At 38.6% G+C, this 18,459-nt stretch overlaps 1 protein-coding gene across 2 annotated transcripts in view; it reads left to right on the top strand.

Annotated features, from left to right (window-relative positions):
- Positions 1 to 18,459, top strand: part of MYOM1 (myomesin 1) — a 154,821-nt gene that overhangs the window by 33,376 nt on the left and 102,986 nt on the right. For both annotated transcript variants that reach the window (XM_037060703.1, XM_037060704.1), the window contains one exon: positions 14,609 to 14,749. In XM_037060703.1, coding sequence (XP_036916598.1) covers positions 14,609 to 14,749 — 141 coding nt within the window. The remainder of the gene's footprint in view (positions 1 to 14,608; positions 14,750 to 18,459) is intronic.

Genomic DNA, 18,459 nt, shown 5'->3' on the forward strand with positions numbered 1-18,459 from the left:
AGAACCACTGCCTCTTCCTCCTGGTAAACAGCTAAGCATTTTGTTTTCAAGCAACAGCACTGTGTTGTAAATATATATAACATCTGGTTTTAAAGGAAAAGTTTTAGAATAATAAAAATGAACTCAGCCCTTTTCTGGTCACCCAGTAAAGTCTAATGGAAACACGTGGATAATTCAACAGTCAAAATTAAGTGTTGTTTTAAGTTTTTATACTTTTAGCTCATCTGGAGATGTCCTATCCATCTTTTAATGTCCAGCTTTCACAAAGAATTCTCTGATAACCCAAGGCAAAAATTCTCTCCCAAGCCTGTGAATTCTCATTTTGTTTGTACTAGTCTTTCTGCTTATCTGCCTGCCCTCCTTCTGTCCTTCTATCCTTTCTTCCTTGATCGGCATAACCCCATGTGTCAGGCCTGGCAGCATTTACTGCCCCACAAGATGTAAAGCTCTCAGAAAATAAGGGTCTTTATCCTCGTACCTCCCTCCCATCTCAGTGGTAAGCACCACATTTTTCACACAATGGATGCTGAATCAGTTTCTGCCAAATAAATGAAATTGCTATGGAAAGTTCAAAAATAAAACTTGAGAATTTCCATGGTATGCTAATATATAACCCAGTCTGAAAGGCTATTGTTCGTAATGTTTGAAGTCAAGTTATTCCCACTTCTACAATATCAGCTGGATTTATCTTAAATTTGTGTTTAACTTTATAAGGAACTATTCAATTGTTTTCCAAAACAGTTATACCACTGTATATTCCTATAACAATGTATGAGGAGTCCAGTTTATCACATCCTTGCCAACATTAGTTATTTTGTCTTATTTATCACAGTCATTCTAGTAGGTGTGTAATAGGATCACATTGTGATTTTAATTTGCATTTACTTAATGACTAATGATGTTTACCATTGTTTTTAAATGTTTTCATTAGCCATTTGAATATCTTTGATGAACTGCTTATTCAAATCTTTTGCCTATTTTAATTTTTTCTGCTTATTTTTAAGTTGTCAGTTAAATATTTTATTAGATGTAAGTTTACAAATATTTTATTTTATTATGTGCCTTGTCTTTTCATTCTCTTAACAGCGTCCTTCAAAGATCAGAATTTCTAATTTTAGTAAAGTTTCTTTTTATTTTTTTTTCGAATCATGCTTCTGGTGTTATGTCTAAGAACTCTTTAGCTAACTCACCACCATAAAAAGTTTCTCTTGCCTTGACCAGTGTGGCTCAGTTGGTTGGAGTGTCATCCCATAACCAAAAGGTTGCAGGTTTGATTCCCAGTCAGGGCACAATCTAGGTTTGATCCCCAGTCGGGGTGCTTACAAAAGGCAAATAATAGATATTTCTCTACAAGTAACGAAAAAAGATGTCCTTGGGTGAAGACTTTTTTAAAAGAGTTTCTCTTCTGAGGGTTTTATAATTTTAGTTTTTATGTTTAGAAATATAATATATTCTGAATTATTTTTTGTGTGGTGTTGAAAAATTATAAATTCCTACTTGCATATACTGCCTCAGCACCATTTGTTGAAGGTTTTCCATTCACCTATTACTTTCCTTAGCACGTTTATCAAAAATCAATCAACCGTGAATGTGAAGGTCCGTTTCTGGACTCTCAGTTCTGTTCCATTGGTCTGTGTACCTGTCCTCACACCAGTCCCACAATGTAATTTTGTTGTTATGTTGTTACACTATTTTCCCTGGCTAGAAACTACAATAAAATGTTGAGCACAAGCAATTGAATGATAGCCTTGTTTCCAGCTTGAGGAGGAAAGCATTTAGTTTTTTGCTCTAAGGTATGATATTAGCTGTGGATTTTTCATAGATGCCCTCAACAGGTTGAAGAAGTTCCCTTCTCTTCTTATTTTGATTTGAGGTTTTTTAACATGAATGAATGCTAAAATTTGTCAAGTAATTTTTTCTGTATCTATTAATTGATAATATGGTTTTTGCTCTGTATTCTTTTTGAAATTTTTAATATATTTTATTGATTATACCATTACAGTTGTTCTATTCCCCCCCTTCATTCCCCTCCACTCTGCACACCCCCTCCCCCACCATTCCCCCCTTTAGTTTATGACCATGTGTCTCAAGTTCTTTAGATTCTATATTTCCCCTACTATTCTTGCCCTCCCCCTATTTTCTACCTACTGTCTATACTGTTTTCTGTACCTTCTCCCCCCTTCTCCTCCTCCCACTCCCCTGTTGCTAACCCTCCATGTGTTCTTCATTTCTATGGTTCTGCTCCTGATATAGCTGTCCTCTTGGTCTGCTTTTGTTTTAGGTGTGGTTGTTAATAACTGTGAGTTTGCTGTCCTTTCACTGTTCATCTTTTTCATCTTCTCTTTCTTAGATAAGTCCCTTTAACATGTCATATAATAAGGGCTTGGTGATGATGACCTCCTTGAATTTGACCTTCTCTGAGAAGCACTTTATCTGTCCTTCCATTCTAAATGAAAGCTTTGCTGGATAGAGCAATCTTGGATGTAGGTCTTTGGATTTCATGACTTAGAATACTTCGTTCCAGCTCCTTCTTGCCCATAAGGTCTCTTTTGAGAAATCTGCTGACAGTCTGATGGGAACTCCTTTGTAGGTGACTGTCCCCTTATCTGTTGCTGCTTCTAGAATTCTCTCCTTCATTTTCATCTTGGCTAATGTAATTATGATGTGCCTTGGTGTGTTCCTTCTTGAGTCCAACTTCTTTGGGACTCTCTAAGCTTCCTGGATTTCCTGGAAGTCTATTTCCTTTGCCAGACTGGAGAAGTTCTCCTTTATTATTTGTTCAAATAAGTTTTCCACTCATGACTGTTTCTTTTCCCCTTCTAGTACCCCTATAATTCAGATGTTGGAACGTTTAAAGATGTCCTGGAGGTTCCTAAGCCTCTCCTCATTTTTTCGAATTCTTGTTTCTTCATTCTTTTATGGTTGGATGTTTTGTTCTTCCTTCTGGTCCACTCCATTGATCTGAGACCCAGTTTCCTTTTCATCACTATTGGTTTCCTGTGCATTTCCCTTCATTTCAATTAGTTTAGCCTTCATATGTTCCTCTAATTTGTGACTATAATCAACCAGTTCTGTGAGCATCCTGATCACCAGTGTTTTTAATTGTGCATCTGAAATGTTCACTATTTCTTTTTCACTTAGAGTTATTGGCTCTGGGGCTTTGAGTTCTTCTTGAGCTATGTTTTGGACTGTTCGTGCCTGTTACGTATGAGGAGCAGAGCCCTAGGTGTTCACCAGGGCGGGGCAACTCGGTTCCTGGGTTGTGACACTGTATGTGGGGGTGGGGTCAAAGGAGAGCAATGGCAGCCCCCTCTGCCGCCTCCCGCTGCCGGGGCCACAGGATCTGGTGCAAATGTGCTACTGAGGTCAGCCCGCTACCTTGCGTACTCACTGGGTTCACCTGCGGGGGCCTGCACGGTTCTTCTCACTGCTCACTGCTCTGCTGGTTTATCTGCACACAAATGTGTGACTGTGGCAGTCAGCCTGCCCCGCGCCCTCACTGTATCCGAGATGCTACCCTGGCTGCCTGCTCGCCTGGGTCAGGGGAACTTCCCTGCCCTACCCGCTCTGCTGCTGGCTCCGCCCCTCTTACTGGTTTGCTTGAACGGTTTGTTGTTGTCGGACTTCCTTATAGTTCAATTTTCTATTCTTTGGCTGCGTCTTTGTTTGCTAAACCTTTGTTGTATTTAAACATGGTTGTGGGAGAAGGCACAGTGTTTCCACCTATGCCTCCATCTTGGTGGAAGTTAGTGCTCTGTATTCTTTAATATGGTATATTATACTAGTAGATTTTCCAAATGTTAAATAAACCTTGCATTCCTGGGATAAATTGCACTTGGTTTTATATGTTTCTGTATTCAGTTTGCTAATATTTTTAAAGGATTTTTGCTTCTCTATTCATAAATAATATTGATCTGTAGCTTTATTACAATGTCTTCATTTAGTTCCAATTTTAGGTAATACTGGCCTTATAGAATGAGTTGGCAAGTTTTTGAAAGAAGTGGGAATGATTGGTATTGTTTCTTGAAGTATCTGGTGGAGTTCCTCGGTGAATGGGCTTTTCATTATGGGAAGATTTTAAATTACTAATTAAATTTCTTTAATTTTTATTGGTCTGTTCAAATTTATAAACATTTCTTCTTGAATAAATCTTGGTAATTTTAGTTAATTGGAATTTTTCCATTTCATAAGCTGTCTAATATATTGGCATGAAACATCTATACTATTTCTTTGTGAGCCTCTTCATTTCTGTGGGGTTGGTAATGTCTCCTATTTCATTCCTGATTTTGATAATTTGTGTCTTCTCTCTTTTTTTTTGGTAATTAATCTGTCAGAAAGTTTTGACAATTTCTTAGTCTTTTAAATCAACCAACTTGTTCCACCGATTGTATCCATTGTTGTTCTGTTTTCTGCTTCATTGATCTTCATTGATCTTCCCCTCTAATCTTTATTATAACTCCCTCCCTGTTGCTTATCTTTTTTTAACTTCTTAAGGTGAAAACTTAACTTGTTAATTTGAAACCTTTCTTTTTTCATATACACACATAAAGCAACAAACTTTCCTCTAACTGCTGCTTTAATTGTATCCCATAAATGTTTATATGTTGTATTTTTATTTTCATGTAGTTCAAAATATTTTCTAATTTCCCTTGTGATAACTTTTTTGAACAATGAGTTATATAGAAGTATGATATTTGAGATTTTCTAAATTTCTTTCTGTTGTAGATTATTATTTATATAATTTTTTGTTATCTAGGATTATATTTTGTATAATTTAAATGTTTTAAAATTGGTTGAGCTTGTTTTATTGACTAGTAGGTGAACTCACCTAGTGAATGTTGAAGAGAATATGTACTCTGTTTTCATTGGGTTAAGTATTCCAGAAAGGTGAGTTAGGTCAATTTGATTGATAGTGTTATTCAAATTTCCTATATCCTTGCTAATTTTTTTCTAGTTATTCTACCAATTTTGGAGAATGAAGTATTGAAATTTCCAACTATTTTTAATTTTCTCTTTTTTCTTTCAATTCTACTACATGTTGCTTCATGTATTTTAGGGCTCTTTTGGTAGGATTATGCACATCAATTTATAATTATTATATTTTTCCAAGGAATCAACCCTGTTGTCATTGTGAAATTTCCCTTTCTGTCTCTTGTAACATTTCTTGATTTAAAGTGTATTTTGTTTGATCTTAACTGCTCCCATGGTTATCATTTGCCTGGCATATCTCTTGTATCCTTTCACTTTAACATGTACAGTAGTGTATGCAGGTACAGACAAAACATAGTATGTGTAGGGTCCAGCATTATTTACAACCAGCGAGGGTTCTTGGAACATATCCTTCATGGATATAAGATGGGACTACTGTTCGTGTCTTAGGATTTGAGTGTGCCTGTCACAGCATCATGTATTAGGGGTTTTTTTAGAAATCTAGTTTGACAATCTGCCTGTTTATTGGAGTTTTTATCCATTCACATTACTGGTACAGGTGGAATTATGTCTGCCACTTTTGTTATTTTTTGTGTGTATTCCATGGGGTTTTTGTTTGTTTGTTTGTTCATGTGTTCCTTCTTTACTGCCTGTTTTGTGCCATGTCAGTGTCTTCTGGAATGCACTGTTTCTGATGAAAAGCCAGGCATTAATACATTTTCCCCTGTATGTAATAAATAATTTTACTCTTGTTGCTTTCAAAGTTTCTCTTTGGCTTTGGCTTCCGGTAGTTTGGCTATGATATATCTGGATGTGTGTCTGTTTGTTTGTATCCTACTTGGGTTTATTGAGAATCTTAGATCCATAAATTAATATTTTTCAGCAAATATCAAGAGTTCTATGGTATTTTTTCAAAATATATTTTCCTATCTTTACTGTCTCCTCCATGTCAGATACTGCTGTTATTCATGTATAAGTGTGTTTTATTTTTTCCCACAGATCTCTGAGGCTCTTTTAATTATTTAAATCCTTTTATCTCTCTGATTTTTAGATTGGGTTATTTCTCTCTACAAGTTTGCTGATTATTTTTCCATCTAAAATCTGCTGTTGAGTCCCTTCAATAAACTTTTCATATAAGTTGCTTTACTTTTTTTTTTTAAATATTTTATTTATCTTTAGAGGGGAAGGGAAGGAGAGAGGAAGAGAATCATCAATGTATGGTTGCTTCTCATGCATCCCTTGCTGGGAACTGGCCCCTGCCGGGAACTGGCCTGCAACCCAGGCATGTGCCCTGGCTGGGAATCGAACCGCGATCGTCTGGTTCACAGGCCCGCACTCAATCCACTGAGCTACACCAGCCAGGGCAAGTTGCTTTACTTTTAAACTCCAGAATGCTCCTTTGCTCCTGTTCTATAATTTTCTTTGTTGATATTTTCTTTTTTGAAAATCGTTGTTATAATACTTTCATTCAACATTTTAAGCATGGTTTTAAAATTAGTCTTTAAACATATTTATAATTGGTACTTTGAAGTCTTTGTCGCTAAATCCAACATCAGGAATTACCTAGAGAACATTTTTATTTACTGCTCTTTTCTGTTGGTGCAGGTTACACTTCTTCACTTCTTGGCATATCTCATAATTTTTGTTCTTGAGAATGGAATGTTAAGTATCAATAATATATTGTAGTGATTATGTTTCTGAATTTCCCCCAAGTATGTTGCTGCTATGTTTTTGTTTGTTTACTAACTTGTCCAAACACATTTGTGAAATGTTTACCCACCACTGTGTGGCTGCTGATGTCTCTACTCTGTTTGACAAATTGTTGTTCTTATTCTCAAGCCTGAATTCATGGGGATCAATCACACTAGTAGGTTAATGGTCAGTGAATGGTCAGATATTGTGCACCAACAGCTTAAGCCAGGAAAGCTTTCACCCACTGGCAATAGACTGTGTGAGTGTGTGTGTGTGTGTTTGTGTGTGTGTGTGTGTGTGTGTGTTGGGGAGCACACGTTTAATGTTCTAGTAATTTTTAAGTGTGTTCTGGCTTTGCATACCTCCAGACTCTCTTGCCTCCTCTGCACATACACATGGGATTACAGTCCGTCAGTGATGTGTGGATAAATTGGGCCCTCTCCAGATTTTCCTTTAAGTCATGTGGAGAGCTTATTAAGGCCCCTTATGGTGATCTTATCTCTCAGGCTTTTCTGTTAAATTTCTGGATGATTTGCCAGTCTTCTGCTGGCCCCAGTTATGATCGCAACCTCTGGGTGACTCACCTGCTGGTCTTCCCTTGTTTGTTTACACTTAGTTTACTACTGTTACTCACAATGCTCCTGGATTGGAAGTTTTATCATGCTATTCTCTGTATCAGATTAGCCCCTTCTGGCAGAGAACACTCTGATTTTCACACATTTCCCCGCCTAGGTAGAACTACCTTATGGACTGAGCTGGAGGAGGAGGATGGGAAACTAGGCAGAAATGTCACAGACTACTACTGTTTACAACTGAAGTTCAGTAACTTTTTACAATTAAAAAAAATTGATCCAGGGATATATTTATTGATTTTTTTAGCGAGAGAGAGAAGAAGTAGGGGGGGAGGGGAAAGAGACCAATGTGAGCAAGAAACACAGATGGTTGCCTCATGTACACACCCCACCCAGGGATCGAACCCACAACCTAGGCACGTTCCCTGACCCAGGATCAAATCTACAGCCTGTCGTTGCACTGCAGGACGCTCAGACCAATTGAGCCACCTGGCCAGGGCAAGTTCTATAACTTTTTATGAGTCCTGAATGGGTTGTTTCTGACAATCATGTCTAGTTTTATCACTGCTTTTGGAGGAGTGAAATGGCTGAACTACTCACTTCACCACACGGGAAGTCGTGTCCCTGGTCTGGTCGTTTTTAGGAGCTCCTCAGCTGATTCTGATGTGAAGCCAGAGCTGACAATCCCTGAGCTAGAGTATGATTACAGGTGGATGGATTTTGAATTTACTTCACTCAGTAAACATTTACTGAACAATGTCAGCCACTGGAGACTGTGTGAGGATGCAAAGATAAATGGACCATCTCTCCTCTTTAGTGGTTGTAGGGAGCGGGAAAGGTAGAGGGGAAACCAGTAACGCATTACAAACATGAGCACAGAGGGATGTGTGCAGCCGGGTGTGGGAGCAGGGTCAGCAAAGAACAACACCCACAACCCGTTGTTTTTCTGAAACACGCTGATAGGTTGTCAGACTATTTTCAGAAAGTAATGGCCATTAAGCAACCCATACTTAAGTATGAATAAGTTATTCATCCTGGGGAACCTAGGACAATTTCCTAAAATTATATGGTGATTATAAACATAACTTTAAGAAACGAGTATTGACGTTTATGTAAAGTTTAATGCATTTTTTATGCTCTATTTTTAACTGGACTGTGATGGTTTTGTAACCTCAATTTACATGAATAAATTCAGGAGTAGCAAATCCACCTCCTCGTCATTAAGGGTGGTGTGACATGATATTAGGGTCTCCAGAATGGGGAGCCCAGAAAGGCACACCCCAGAGGTGTGAGGAGAAATATTAGCATTTCTATTTCTCAAAGAAAGTAAGTTTGGTCTTTAAAATGTTTCTGTTGACTGAATGTTTCAAAATGTGAGCATATTTATACAGTAGTCTATGCATGGAACTCGTAAATAAACAAACATGTATAAGTGGCATGCCTCCAATATTTTTGGATCAAGAATACTCAGTCATGCCCTGGCTGGTGTGGCTCAGTGGATTGAGCGCAGGCCTGTGAACCAAGGGATCGCGGTTCAATTCCCAGTCAGGGCACATTGCCTGGGTTGCGGGTTTGCGGGCCAGTTCCTGGCCGGGAATGCATGAGAGGCAACCATACATTGACGTTTTTCTCCCTCTCTTCTTTCCTTCCCTCCCCCTCTAAAAATGAATGAATAAAAATCTAAAAAATAAATAAATAAAAGAATACTCAGTCACTAGCGTTAGTAGAACGAATACCAACCCAGATGGCTGCTAGTCCTAGCTGGGGCAGCTCCCAGCCGGCTGTGTGAACACGGGCGGCTCCAAAGATGCTGCAGGTCTGCCACGTCTGTGAAATGGTACTAGTGCCCTGAGGTTCCTTCCAGCTCTGGAGTTCTGTCAGTGTTATTGCTCTGTCTTTGTTATTGCTTTTCTTGTCAAGAATAATGATGAGGTTGTAAGAGCAGGTTATCGTTTTGATGTTGTTGTTCATCATCTGATTTGGAGGCAGGTGTGAGCCTATTTCCTAGTTCCTGCAATATTTGCCAAGAAAGCTCGCTTTTCCTTGACTCTATCTCTTCTCTGTGGTGCCGCTGGTCAGAAGTATGATGATATTATACATACCACAATATTATCTTAAGTTCTTCTAACTTTATGTATACTAACAAGGACACAACATAGCACATAACAGAGGCCATAACACAACACGTGTGAACACAGGTCATAACTGGTCCACCCATAGCCTTGTCTGGATTTACCTAGACGTAGTTACAGGTGTATGGGTGCCTGTGTGCACATTCAGTCAGTTCTTGCCTGTTGCTTCATTTCGTTGCCTTCACAAATTGAAATTTAGAAAGTTTCGTGATTTAAGCTGAGTACATAAAAAACATTAAATGTAGTTTTAATAATTAAAAGAACCACACACACTCATGTGTATCAAGTTTAATATTACTCAGAAACTGACTGAAAGACAGAGGATTATTTTCAAAATTTAGATGCAACAAAAAATCCAAGCAGTTAATAAACCCTTATATAGCTCTTTCAGTTCAAAGAACTTTAAAATTTCACATATTCTATTTAACTCCTCTAAAAACATTATTCAACTTTAAAATCCCATAAAGTAAGATGTTAGACTTCAGAGCTCATGGGTCATATTTAGACTATTAATGGTTTTTCTTCAAACAATTAGTTATTCTTATTATAGAGTCAGTTCCTTAAAACTTTCTCTGACTTAGTTTTGTTTGCTAACTTTAGTAAATAAATAAGCATTACTAAATAGTATAGTGTTTTAATATCATAATCCTTCATATGCTCCTTTTTTGAATTCAAAGTTTGAAGAAACTTTAAAAGCATAGCAGAGATTCATTTTGTTTCTGAAATAATTTGGAGTTTCTAAATAATACTATACAGTATGTAACATCACAATGCTTTTTATGAAGCCTTTTGTTCCTAAGGAAATATGGAATACAAACTGATGATAGTGTCATGAATCTTTACCATAAAGTTCAACTCTTAAAAATCAGTTGCTGTGATCTACCTGTGAGAATGGAATAATCCATTTTGGAATATCCTGTGTAATAAAACCATAATTTTAGAGATTTATTTTAAAGGGGAAATGATGGGAAAAGGGAAAATAACACAACAAAAAGAGTGATGTCATAGCTGTTTCCATGTAAATAAATGTTAAAAATATGAGCTCATAAGAATATGACTGTAGCCCTGGTCGGGTTGCTCAGTTGGTGGAAGTATCATCTGGTACACCAAAAGGTTGCAGGTTCAACTCTGGTCACAATACATACTTAGGTTGTGGGTTCAATCCCTTGTCAGGCATGTATGGGAGAGAACCAATCAATGTTTNTTTTAGAGATTTATTTTAAAGGGGAAATGATGGGAAAAGGGAAAATAACACAACAAAAAGAGTGATGTCATAGCTGTTTCCATGTAAATAAATGTTAAAAATATGAGCTCATAAGAATATGACTGTAGCCCTGGTCGGGTTGCTCAGTTGGTGGCAGTATCATCTGGTACACCAAAAGGTTGCAGGTTCAACTCTGGTCACAATACATGCTTAGGTTGTGGGTTCAATCCCTTGTCAGGCATGTATGGGAGAGAACCAATCAATGTTTCTCTCTCATGTCCCTCTGTCTCTTTCTCTCTCTCTCTCTCTCTCTGCCCCTTCCTCTCTCTCTCAAATCAATGAACACATTCTCTGGTGAACTTTTTAAAAATATTTTATTTATTTATCTTTAGAGAGGAAGGGAAGGAGAGAAATATCAATGTATGGTTGCCTCTTGTGAGTCCCCCGCTAGGAACTGGCCTGCAACCCAGGCATGTGCCCTGACTGGGAATCAAACTGCGATCGTGTGGTTCGCAGGCCTGTGCTCAATCCACTGAGCTACACCAGCCAGGGCTCTGGTGAACATTTTTTTAAAAAAAGAATATAACTGTAAACACTAGAATGCAAGTACAGTATCTCCTCCCTTATTTGTGATTTCCCTTTCTGGGTTTCAATTACCCAAGGTCAACTGTGGTCCAAAAATGTTAAATGGAAAATTCCAGAAATACACAATTCATAATTATTTTAGGATGTTATTTATTTATTTATTTATAGAGAGAGGGGAGGGGAAGGGAAGGGGAAAGAGAGGGAGAGAAACATTGATGTGAGAGAGAAAAACTGATTGGTTGCCTCTAGAATGTACCCTGATTGGGGATGGAACCTACAACCCAGGTATATGCCCTGACTGGGAATCGAACTGGCAACCATTTGCTTTGTGATATACTGCCCAACCCATGAACCACACTGGTCAGAGCTGCAACTCCTCAGTTTTAAATTATGTGGCATTCTGAGTAATGAGATGACATCTCAGAATCTCCTGCTGCACCCTGTCCCGGATGGGAATTATCCCTTTGTCCAGAATGTTCGTGCTGTAGACATTCCCACCTGTTGGTCACTTAGTAGCCACAACCTTGGTTATCAGAACAACTGTTGCAGTGCTCGTGTTTCAGGGACCTTTATTTTAATTAGTAATGGCCCCTAAGCATGAGAGTAGTGTTGTCGGCATTCAGATATGCTAATGAGAAGCTGTAAACTTTATAATAGGTATGTATGCACTGGAATAAAACATAGTATGTACAGGGTTCAGTGCTATCTGTTGCTTGTGGCTTCCACTTGGAATCTTGGAACATATAAGAGTGGATCCCTCAAAAACCAGAATTTATTTATAAAGACTTGTGCATTTATTCCTACATGTTTAAACTTTAGTCACCTTCAAAGTACTCTCCATTTGATGCAATACACCTATCAAGAAGTTTTTTCCATTGCTCATAACAGTTTTTGAACTCGTCGATTTTGATGCCTTTTGGTGCTTCTGCCACTTTTTATTTTGTTTTGCCTCTTCCAGAGTGGCAAAACATTTCCTTCTGAGAGATTTTTTTCATGTGGGAAAACAAAAAGAGTCACTCGGGGTGAGATTGGATGAATAGGGAGGGTGGGGCATGGGGGAATGCTACTTTTTGCTTAAAAACTACTGAAAACTCAGAGCAGTGTGGGCAAGTGTGCTCATAAATAACCCATCATGAAATGGGCAAGCACATTGAAAGAGTCTTAAAAAAATATTCACTGAAGCTATATGCAGCCTCTCACAACAACACCAGCTGATACACTGACCAATGGGTTCCTAGAACACTCACCTAGCCTGCCCTACAAAAGATAATTCTGGTTTTGGGGGTGGTCCCCCTGTGTATACCCCAAAGAAAAGAGGGGACTGCTATACAGAAAAAAGAGCCAAACCAGAACAACAGGAGAAAAATCTGAAAATGCAAATGTTCTATAAATAGAAAAAAAAAGAGAGTCTTAAACTCCATAATTAACTTTATTTTGTATAGTAATGGAATAAAAGAGTAAAGGAAAATACCACTTTGAAGCTAGACCTGTATAATCACAGCTTGCTGCTTGCACTATTACAGATGTCCCATCCCCCCCCCTTTGCACCCTCCCCCATGCCCTCAACCCTACTCCCCTCTGGCCATCACCACACCGTTTCTGTGTCTATGTTCTTTGGGTAATCCCTTCACCTTCTTTCGTCCAGTCCCCCGCCTCCCCCGCTCTGGCAGCTGTCAGTGTGTTCAGTGCAGGACAGCCTGTACTTTGTAGCCTGCTGGGGGTAGAGTGTGGTCATTTTGCTGCTGCCTGCTAGGAACACCCAGCCAGGAACAAATTTCACCAAGGTTTCCAGTTGGTAACCGACCCCCAAGTTTTAATTAAAGGTTCTAACCTTTAGTTTTAGTGAGTTTTTTTTTCTCCTCACCCAAATACATTTTTTATCGCTGGGAGGAAGTAAGGAAGGGAGAGAGAGAAACATTGATTAGGTGCCTCCTGTACGCACCCAGACTAAGGATTGAACCGGCAACCTAGGTATGTGCCCTAACCAGGAAACAAACCCTCGACCTTTTAGTTACAGGACACTGCTCCAACCAGCTGAGCCACACTGGCCAGGGCTAACCTTTGGTTTTCATGCTGATCATATAGTAAGAGCTAGAAATTCACCCCAGGGGAAGTTGTAGTTAGTGGGTAAGAAGGAGTTAGCCATTTCCAGTCCTGGGTTTAAAGGCAGTACCCACCCTCTCCACCAGGCACAGTGCCACCATGCCCCTGTACCTCCCAGAAGTCCTCACATTTTTGAGCTACTTGTTTAGCAGAGGACTGGTTTACTTGCATTATTATATATTCCTTTTTGTATTATGTTTGTGTGGCCTACATTCTGCTTCTGATTTAGGTAATCTCCTTTGCTTTCCCTAAGGCTTGTTAGAGGTTGAAAAGGGGTCAAGGTTCGGACAGTTTGAAAGGTTTTTCTGTGTCAGTTGGGCAGCTCATTTATCCCGTGTCACACCACTCACACACTTCATTTTCTTTTCAAAGTTTCTCTAGATTAGCAGCCTTTTTAATTTTAGCTTTTTATTTTAGAATCATTTCTAATGTACAGAAAAATAGGGTAGTTCATAGACGTCTGGTACAGCTCCTTATTGGAAACATCTTTCATTACAGCTTTTAACATGAGTCCATGGATTGCCTTCAAGGATTCCATGAGCACCTGAAACGTATGCCACATTGTGTATGTTTGAATGAAGTGCATTTAAATTAATTTGAGAATCAGAGGCTGTGTTTTAGTTTCATCAACTCTTTTTCCCACATTGTATATGTTTGAATGAAGTGCATTTAAATTAATTTGAGAATCAGAGGCTGTGTTTTAGTTTCATCAACTCTTTTTCTCTAGGTGCAATCTCTGTTTTCATGTTTTCTTCCCTGATGCATGTTTTGGGTTCACTGGCACGCCGTCTCCAAGCACACCTTTGCACCAGTGTGCAAGGGCAGATTTTTGTGTGCAGCAGACCTGGCCAAAGGGTTCTTTATCCCACCCTGTAATTTTCTGAGTCACTGTGTATTCACATGAAATATGTTAACTCTATTGTTGGACAAATCCAGTGTTCTTTCAAATGGTTGGGTATTTCTATGATCCATTAAGTCCCCCAAACTGAATGTAGGGCCCTGCATCTGAACTGCCTGGGGTCCCTATCCAGAATATTTCGCATTTTAACAGCCCCCCAAATTGGATGCATAATGTATCCAAGCCATTTACATAAACGGCCTAAATTATGAACATTAACTTAACAGCAAAGGATATTTGGAACTATTACAAAAGTACCACTGCTTTTCCTTGACACCTAGGGAGAAAGCCACGAAATTATGCTAGGCCTATTTTCTCTTGTGTCTGTATAGAGTTTCTCACTCCACTTTTGTTCTAAAGATAAAAGGTAATTATAAAATTGGAGATCTAGGATTCTGTGAAAATTCCCCCTAGTTAAATCTTTGTTTTAAAAGTATTTCGAATATTTTAAGTAGTTTTTTGTTACTGTCAAATATTTGGGGTTTTATTTCAGACTTACAGATTCCAGTCTTATGTTAGAAGATTATTCATCCAAGTTGAGCCCCCAAACAAAGAGAGCCAAGAAGAGCCTTCTCTCTGGGGAGGAGAAGGAAAATCTGCCAAGCAACTATATAATGCCCATTTTCTCAGGACGGTGAGTATGAATTCTCTGGCTTTGATTATAATAAAGTATACAGTAAATGCTGTCAAGTAATAATAATAATAGCAGCTACCATTTATTGAACACTTGCTATGTATGGTTGAGAAAGGTCTGAAGAACCTTGAACTCTGCACTGAGGTGTGTTTATTGTAAAAGTCTTTGCCATTACACAGCATGGCTACATGAGGAAAGAGAATGATTAGGAACTTAGTTTTACTTTTGTTACTTGTTGAAATTAGAAGGAGGGTGTTGAATGCTAGTGGTTGAATACTATGTCTAGTCACTATAGAGTAGAAAGAGATGTTCAAACTGTCAAACGCTGGGTGATCTAAAAAAGCAAAATGAGATGATATGTTCAAGTAGTTGGAAAAATTATGATTGCCTATGTGGTTTTAGTTATTTTTCATTAGAAGAAAAGAAATCTTAGATAACTAGACTAAGTAAAAGAATTGCATCATAACTTGAATACCTGGCTTATATTTGTTGAGTGTATAATAAAATACTATTTATTTGAGGTAAATATCAAACAAAATAATCATTAAATCACAAGTATAATACCAAATTTCTGTGTTTAAAATATAAACATTTTTGAATGATAATAATATCCAATGGAATCATGAAAGGAAACTTGTCTGAGACTCTGAGACACCAAATTAAAGTTCAAGGGGAACTTACTGTAGCTTCCCCTATTGATTTCCTTTCTAATGGAGAACTATTAACAGAGCTAAATTGATACTCAAAGGGGTGTCTTTTTCTCAGGACAAATGCTATCAGGACATTCAGTAGGCAATAACGTGGTTGTGATTTTTGTTTCCCTGTATTTTTCTTTCCTATGATCTCTAATAACTCCTTTCTGAATTCTTTCAGAAGCTAATATCATAATTGCTCTGAACACAATTACGAACATAAAGGAATAAATAATATTCTATTTTTAGCTTTGATTTTTTTAGGTTTGATTTTTTTGATATCTGATTGTTTAAGTGAGCTTTCCAGAGAAACATCCTTATATTACTAAGAATGCCTGCCCATACTTAGCCTCTTGACAGTTAATGTAATGTGTGTTTGTGTTCATTACAGGAGATGGCTAGGGAGGAGGAGTGAAATATTTTATACCCCCACCCTCAACATTTAAAAAAATTATTTAAAAACCACATTAGCTTAGCATTAAACTTCATGGCAAGCTTCTCTACCTGTGTGGGCATCAGATGAAGCTCCCACTGTCTTTTTCCTGCCCTTTGCCCACCAAACAATTTTGTGTCTTCCAGGCCAGTCTCAAGAAATAATAATTTATAAAATTAACTATGATGAAAGAAAATGTGAATAAAAATTTATCTTTTAGGTTTTATTTTCAGTTATTTATTTTTATATGGAGACATCTGCTACATTTTACTGCTATTACCACATTAAAAATAATACTTCATCATGATAGCAGCATAGGTAAACACGGCACATCTCCTCTCATAACCACATCAAAATTACAACTAAACTAAAGAACAACCATCATTCAGAACCATCAGTAACTGGGCTGAATGGAAGTCCTATAACTATGGATTAAAGAAGAAACCACATCGAGAGTGGTAGTAGAGGTGGAGACATGGAACAAACTGGTCCCACACCCACATAATGTGGATAAAAATCAGGAGGGATATCTCAGGAGTGAGGAGTCCCAGCTCCATACTAGGGTCCCCAGTCTAGGGGTCCAGTAACAGGAAAGTAAGTTCTCATAACTTCTGGCTGTAAAAAACAGCAGAGATTGAGGCTCTGGAAGATAGAAATGTAGGAGTCTCAGCCATTTCTTCTTAAAGGGCCCACACACAGACTTTCTTGAACTTACTCCCTCTGTGCTCCAGTGTGGGAACAGCAGATTGAAAGGCATCAGAGACCTATGGGGAGGAGATGAATTGTCCAACAACAGGGCAAGAGCTGGAGGGCTGCTTTCTCCAATACAGAAGTGCTGGCAGAGACCATTGTTCCTTTTCTGAGCCTTCCCCTCACTGAGCCACAGAGCCAGCAGACAGTTGCCATATCTAAGACTTCATCAACCTGGCTCACACTGTTTGCCCCACCCAACTTTTGGGCCCACCCAAGCTGTTTCCAGTGGCTTTTCCACATGAATGGCTTATCTTGACCTATGCTTCAGATTTTCCTAAATTCCTTCAAACAAGCAGCATCTGGCTTCAATGAGCCCATTCCTCTTCCTAAATGGTGCCAGGCCCAGCACTAGCAGCAGCGAGCTCTGGTGTGAACCAAATAGGTAGTTGGCCTTACCAGGGCACCTCCAAGCCCAGCACAAGTAGCAGCCATCTGCAGATCACTTTGTAGTTTCTGCTGTGTGGTCCTGGACAGAACATAGTCATCTGCTGACCATGGGCATACCAATAGCAACCAAGGTCCAAATACAACAGGGCGTGTACACAGCTCACATGGTGAGGGCATATGGAGTACCTTGCTTGGGTAATAGGGGAGCTTGTGCCACCAGACTCCAAGGACACCTAGTACATTAGGCTACTCTACCAAACCTGGGAGATGTGGCAGCTCTACTCCATACATAGAAACACATACATGGAGGCTGCAAAAATGAAAAGAAAAAGAAATATGGCCCAAATGAAAGATAAGAACAAAACTTCAAAAAAGAACTAAACAAAATGGAGATAACTATCTTTTAGATTCAGAGTTCAAAACACTAGTTATAGGGATGCTCAAGGAACTTAGTGAGAACCTCAACAGCATAAAAAAAGATCCTGTCAAAAATGAAGGGTCTATTCAAGTCCTTTGCCCATTTTTAATTGGGTTGTTTGTCTTCCTGCAATAGAATCCTGTGAGTTCTTTATGTATTTTGGAAATCAACCCCTTGTCCAGGGTCATTTGCAAATATGTTTTCCCATATAGTTGGTTCTCTTTACATTTTAATGATGTTTTCTTTAGCCATGAAGAAGCTTTTTATTTTGATGAGGTCCCATTTGTTTATTTGACCCAGCAATACCACTGTTGGGATTATACCCTAAAGATCCTGAAATACCAATTCAAAAGAGTCGATGTACCCCAGTGTTCATAGCAGCACAATGTACAATAGCCAAATGCTGGAAGCACCCTAAGTACCCATCAGTAAATGAGTGGATCAAAAAACTGTGGTACATTTACAAAGTGGAATACTACACAGCAGAAAGAAAGAAGGAGCTCCTATTCTTCGCAACAGCATGGATGGAACTGGAGAGCGTGCTAAATGAAATAAGCCAAGTAGTGAAAGAAAAATACCATATGATCTAACCTATAAGTGGAACCTAATCAACAAAACAAAAAAGCAAGCAAAATACAACCAGAGATATTGAAATAAAGAACAAATTGACAGAAACCAGAGAGAAGTGGGGAGAGGGATAATAGGGGGATAATAGGGGAAAGGATGTCAAGGGACATCTATAAAGGACACATGGACAAAGCCAAAGGGGATAGGTTTGAGGGTGGGAGATGGGGATAGGTGGGGCGGGGGGGCAGTGGGGTAAAAATGGGGAAAACTGTACTTGAACAACAATAAAAAATAATTCACACAAAAAAGTTAAGGATATACTAATTGAAATAAAAAACAATTACAGGGAATCAACAGTACAGTGGATGAAGCTGAAAGTCACAAGTAATTTGGAATATAAGGAACAGAAAACACCCACTCAGAACAGCAAGAAGAAAAAGAATCCAAAAAAGGAAGCTAG

Source organism: Sturnira hondurensis, unplaced genomic scaffold, assembly GCF_014824575.4.
Source record: "Sturnira hondurensis isolate 20B ecotype Veracruz unplaced genomic scaffold, ASM1482457v3 Scaffold0012467, whole genome shotgun sequence".
Classification (NCBI taxonomy): domain Eukaryota; kingdom Metazoa; phylum Chordata; class Mammalia; order Chiroptera; family Phyllostomidae; genus Sturnira; species Sturnira hondurensis.